Genomic DNA, 6,147 nt, shown 5'->3' on the forward strand with positions numbered 1-6,147 from the left:
CCTCTATATCCTAAAAAAATAGAGACAAGACCTACGTATACCATCATACTAGTATGTTGTTCTTATATTTTCTTGGAGAATGTAGAGGTCAACATTTCTATTGATGTAAATGAATTTTTGCACTATAAAATCACACCTAAAAACAATTCAAGTAACCAAGTGCACATTATAGTACTTTATACGTAAAAAAATAGTAAATTTTCAAACAATATTTGTTACTTCCTCTATCTCAATTTATGCAGCAATGACGTAATTTAGAGTGTCAAATAATATATGTTACTTCCATATTCCCAATCAAGTGTACTCTGCATAAAAACGTCTAAGGCGATGTCATCGCTATTGTAGAAAGTGATGACATTCGAGAACAAGCACCTAAATCCAGAAAACAGTGACAGATCAATGATTTGGGATAAAAGCCACAGCATAGAGTGTAGGCATGAGAAACTAAACAAATGTCTCCCTACTTCCTCTGTTGTGTTACAAGCTCTAATAAGGACAGCAAAAAAGAGAGGACGAAGAAATCGGAGTGTTGCAGGGACCAGGAAGTGCAAACTGGGAAACTAAAGATTACGATGAAACCAAATCAGGAGTTTCAGCTTCCACGGATAACAATGCAGTGTGTACTTTATCCACCCAATTATCTAGCCGATCCCGCAATGACTTGATCTGAGGAATACCCAAAACTCTTGGTTGAACCCAGGACACGTGAACAGTCCCTTCCACTTGATCGATTATTCCCTCTATCAGATGTACCTGTAGTAACACAACATCAAAACAAAGAAAAACTGTTCATAAACCTAAATTTCGACATGTAACACATCACCATATATCACAGGAAAACTTCGTAGTCTATTAGGAAAAGTAAGCATTCAGGGTTTGTGACAAGAAAACAGAGAGAGGAACAGAATGAGAAAGGCAGGAACCTAAAACGCATAAGAAAACATATAAAAACTTCTTGGTTGCAACCTACATACTGCTCATGTGGAGGAGCTTTCAGTGGGGGCATAATGTAATAATGAGAATTACTTCCTAGTGACAGTTGGGATATATAAACTGCACAGCAAATAACTCGACTGATGCCACAACTTAAGAGGTAAGATATAGTAGTAGCTTGATCATTCACTTGAATCAAATGATTTTTTTTTGTAAGAGGTTATCCTTCTCGAAGAAGGAGGTACCTACTTTTGGTGACTTGATAAACTAAGCTATGAAGCTGATCATGGATACTATACTTCCTCTATCAGAAAGCATTTTGGCAGCCCGCTTAAATCATAAGTTGAGAAAACACATAAATTAGGTGTGCAGCATGTGCAGGACTTGAGAACATAGGGGAAGAAATATGTTGCCATATGACATCCCGGTACAATTGTACCATCCAATAACATTACAAAGATGAGCATTTCTTTCTTATGCATGTCTTGGTGCGTGGAAGCTAGTTACAGAGGAGAGATTTATATCTTAATTAAACAAACAATAATTCACTTACAGAGAGACTCTTCATTAAGAGATGCTCTACATCTTCCACGCTAAGTTTAGTGCGCTCTGCAATGGCACTCAATGGAATAGTTCTATCCTCTGCTGGGCGACTGCATGCAAATGCTTCCTCCATAAGTTACAGTTCAACAAAAATAAATTACAGAGGTATCACTATATGCAAAATTTCTGCAATACCTGAAGATGATTTCCATCAAGCATAGAATGTTGATCTTCTCAAGAAGCTTTTTCTCGTTCTGCAACAATGCTGGTTGAGCACTTAAAGCAGCTTGATGGACACGGCACAATTCCTGATAACGAACTAAATCACCAGTGTTGAATGCTTCAAGGATATGATATAGCCATTCGACTTGTGTCCCTACCAAACTCTTTATCTGTTAAAAAAAAAGGATCAAGTCATAATGAGACCAACATAATGTTGCCAGAGAAACCAACATAAGATCACCCTATGGCTCTCTAATATAATCCTCCGATCAATTCCACCACTTATGAACTCTGAAGCCTATTTGATGGTCAAAATTGAATTTATGAGATTTCAGATAGCTTTGGGCTATGGGTACACTGTAGATACTTTATACTAGTTTCTTTTTACTTTTTGATACTTTTATAGCAAAATCGCCTGTTGGATTAGAATGAGACAAGTTCCCTTGGGGAAGCTCAAGTGGTCAACACAAGTACCACCTTAGAAAGAACTCATTAAACCAAATCAAATGGGTGGCTTGGATATGAAAGACCTTCATCTACACAACCAAAGCCTGCTGCTGAAACGGTAGTGAAGATACAACTGTGAAAATGATCCACTCTGGAAAAGAGTGGCATATGCTAACATGGAAAATGGATTAGATGGTGTAAACAAGCAAACACCTATCCTTATGGGATGGTCCGTGAAAGTTCATGAGGAAGCTATGGGATAAATTTGGTACAAGAGAAACCTACACACTAGGAAATGGAGAAAACATATGTTTTTGGCATGACAGATGGTTGGGCCAACTTTCTATAAAAGACTATCCGCTGATGTATACCATATAGCTGCTGCGTCTGATACAAAAAAAGGCTCAATATAGAGATAGAAACTGCTCAAATATTTCTTCTTTTTTTCATGATAAGTGGAACTGCAGGAACATCATCCTTGGAGGAAACTGTAAAGACTGGTAACTAGAAAAATGTCACATTGCTGGGCAACTAAAGCAAGCGACAGTTAATACCTAAGTCATGGACAGCCTGAAATGGAAGGGAATTGGTGGGACTACATCAACAGGAAAAGCTTGCTACTATAAACCTAACAAGATCTCATTCCAGCAAAAATGACAACACAAGATAAGTCTATACAAATCTAGCAACTAGGAAGACAGCAATGATAATTCTAGAATGGACAGCTTAGCCATATCACAGCAAAGAAGCTTTACAGGATGCTTTTGAAGCAAAGAAAACAACAACAATTGTATTACAACCTACAATTTTTGAGAATAGTAGAGAGTCCACTGTGGAAATTTTAACCAAACTTTAGTTTCAGTAGTATTTTTGGGTGTAAGGAAACATCCATAGATGGATGACTTCCATGGAAATTTCTTATATGCATGACATCAACTTCATGTGACATTCAATAGAAGATTTTGATTAATCCAAATAAAAGAAAAATAATGAACTTACTATAGGATGAGCAAGCAGCTCCCCAAAATTGTATACGTTGTCTCCCAGTAATGCTGACAAGGACAAATCAAATGCCAAATCCTAGACAAGATAGAAGAAACAATTACATAGAATAAAAAACCTCAAATATATTGACACTAAACCAATTTCAGATGCATTTTCTTAAAAAGACTGAAGTTACAGAAAGAATTTCCAGATCTCCAGGTATGAAAAAATCCTACCCAAAGAGTGAAAAGAATCCCCCATAATCCAGTTTGCTCTATTCAGATTTTCAGACCAATTTCTCTAATACTAAATAATTTGTCACAATGAAATGCACACAAATTAAAAAAAAATCAAGAGCTTATACAGACTTTATGTCAAAGATTCACTTCTCTTTGGGTACCAAGTAGTATAAAATGCAAGGAGCATAAATAAATTTAAAACGTACTCTACAAGTATCTATTTTTATCATGGATATCTACTAGCAACATTTCTTATCAACCTTCTTCATGATGCCAACAGTATACCCCGTTTTAGACCTTATTCAATGTTAGGACTTCTGTGCAAAGAGATATATTACCAACAGTACTAAGGCAAGAGAAACCAACATATAGAGGTCAGAGATCTGCTAGACATAGCCAAGAAATTCCTAGATCGTTCTTTGGATAAAAGGCAGAAAATAAAATGGCAACATACCAGCTTGAATGACTCCGAAAGAGAATCCACTGAAATGTATGCAAGATAGAGGAGGGCACTTTTGTAAAACTCTGCAAACTCCTGCCGTGTTTTATGATACTGAGATGAAACCCAATAGTAACTGGCATACACAGAGGGGTCAACATCGGTCATGCTGTCAAGTGTAGCATTCCCCTGTTCTAAAAGCTTCTTGCACTCTTTTTGATCCCCTTGTTCAAGCTTAAATAGGGCAATCTGCAACTTAATATAAAGTATTGGCTCCTCTATCCGTGTCTCTTTAGTATTTTGGAGTTTCTCTGCCACTCCTTCCAGATAACCTATTGCAGCATCTTTCTCCGAATATTGCCGAGAGACGATTACAGCGAAATGTGCAAGCTTCAGAAGATTGATCTTTGTCTCAAAATCAGTGATGAAATTGTGATATAGCTGTATCAACGTGTCACCAGCCTAAGAACAAAATAAGGAAACAAAACGAAAGGCATTAGATCTGCATACAACACATAAAAGACAACTACTGTAATTATGGTGACTGGGAATCAAGCATATGCAATTTAACAAGGTGCAGTTAGATCACGAGGAACAGAATAAAAACACCACATTTACTATGCTATATGGACACATATTTCCATGACTACATTGCAAGATTCAAGAACATCTACAGCCCTGAGCATGCACTACTCAGAGAACTCAATTTATCCTTCAAGAACTTGTGTGCAAAGGACAAGTGGAACTGAATTTCAGAATTATTTGAAGAAGTATCATTCAGATGATTTAAACTTGATGAACTGCATATCTTTTTTCTGATCGTCCATCGGAAACCTCTCTACCTCCCAAGGTAGGGATAAGTTCTGCGACCCTGCGTACACTCTACCCTCTTCAAACCCCACTTGTGGAATACCACTGGCAAGGAACATAGAAATGCAGACACAACTCCAGCTGCACATAAAATGAGGTACGCCGCAGGAACCATAATTCCAAAGCAATTATCATAAGGACTTATAACTAAGCATATTCAACGCTCTTATATTTCAAGTTCAACACATCACCACCTAAAATCATAACACTAAAAGCTACAAATCTCCAACTAAAGCTCTCTTGTTCTTCAATTCACTTCTCTTATCCCCAAGATGCCACCTTTTCAACTCCTCTGAAACCCTAGAATATTCATAAACCCCAATTCCCAACACAAAAAACAAAACAACAAATCCCTAACTCAACAACAACAAAAAATCCTTTATTTTTCAATACAATTCCCATCCGTTCAGAATCAAAATCCCTCCTTTTTAAGGTTTCAGCTTATTAAACCAACTACCCCTAACTTTATCATCAATCACTATATCTCCAATACCAAAATCACTCAAAACCCCTAATTTATCACAAAAAGGCCCTAAAAACAACAAAATAAGTATATAACGGGGAGATATTCGATAAAATACCTGAAAAACAGCGAGAGCAACGAACTGTTCGAGCTTGAGAGAGAGCTGATGCCAGAGCTTGCGTTGGTACAGATCTGCAAGCGTGGTGTACCAATCAGAAAGCTCTGGATGATCATTGCGTAACGATTCCAAGTACTGTAGAGCCGCCATAGCTGATTCAGTGTTCGAAAAATCCTCTCTCTCGATGAAGATGATGAAGAAAGAAAAGGAGAAGTTTTAAAAATAGAAAATAATTTTATATAGGAATTTTTATTTAATTATTTTAATTTATTCGATTAAATTAGTTTAGTTTTGATTTTAACGAAAAATCAATTCATGAACACCTAGGGTTGCCTATCGGTCGGTTCAGTCGACTTGACTTATCAATTATCAGTTTGTAGACACGCTAAATCCTTTTTTTTCACTCAATGTTCGATACCCACATTGGAGCCCGACTAAATTCGGATTTGCGCTGGGCACTCCCTAACAAAAGGTGATTTTGTACCCAATGGGGCTTGAACCCGAAATCTCTTGGTTAAGGAAGAAGGAGTACTTACCACTCCATCACAATCCTTGGTTGGTCACGCTAAATCGTTATAGAACCATTAAGACATGGACTTATCAGTTATCGATTATTGATCACTATTGGTTCGGTTATCGGTTTAACAAGGATTACTTAGAAACAAAAAGACAACTCAACTAAACCAGGCATATCAGTTGACAAATTTCATTTTACTCAAAAGTCAATGGTGGCATATTGTAGAATAACTAAGTGTTCGACAACCAAATCTCTATATATATATAAAGGTGGATCTTCAGCCCACCGATGTGGCATGCCCCAATGATCAGGAAATCTATTTATCTATTTTGGAGGATTTTTGGAGGATTTTTTTTCCTATTTTCAAACCTA

General features: G+C 37.0%; 1 protein-coding gene across 1 annotated transcript; it reads right to left on the reverse strand.

Moving 5' to 3' along the window:
• Positions 1-262: 262 nt before the first annotated feature.
• LOC102598387 (26S proteasome non-ATPase regulatory subunit 13 homolog B) lies at positions 263-5,466 on the reverse strand. The gene is made up of 6 exons (XM_006367967.2): positions 5,259-5,466; positions 3,823-4,269; positions 3,145-3,225; positions 1,672-1,868; positions 1,487-1,586; positions 263-753 (listed from the first exon to the last, which is right to left on the reverse strand). The coding sequence occupies exons 1-6, from the start codon at positions 5,406-5,408 to the stop codon at positions 568-570; spliced, it is 1,161 nt and encodes a 386-aa protein (XP_006368029.1). The 5' UTR covers positions 5,409-5,466; the 3' UTR covers positions 263-567.
• Between the last annotated feature and the right edge of the window lie 681 nt (positions 5,467-6,147).

The sequence above is a fragment of the Solanum tuberosum genome, unplaced genomic scaffold (genome assembly GCF_000226075.1).
Source record: "Solanum tuberosum cultivar DM 1-3 516 R44 unplaced genomic scaffold, SolTub_3.0 contig00082, whole genome shotgun sequence".
Classification (NCBI taxonomy): Eukaryota; Viridiplantae; Streptophyta; class Magnoliopsida; order Solanales; family Solanaceae; genus Solanum; species Solanum tuberosum.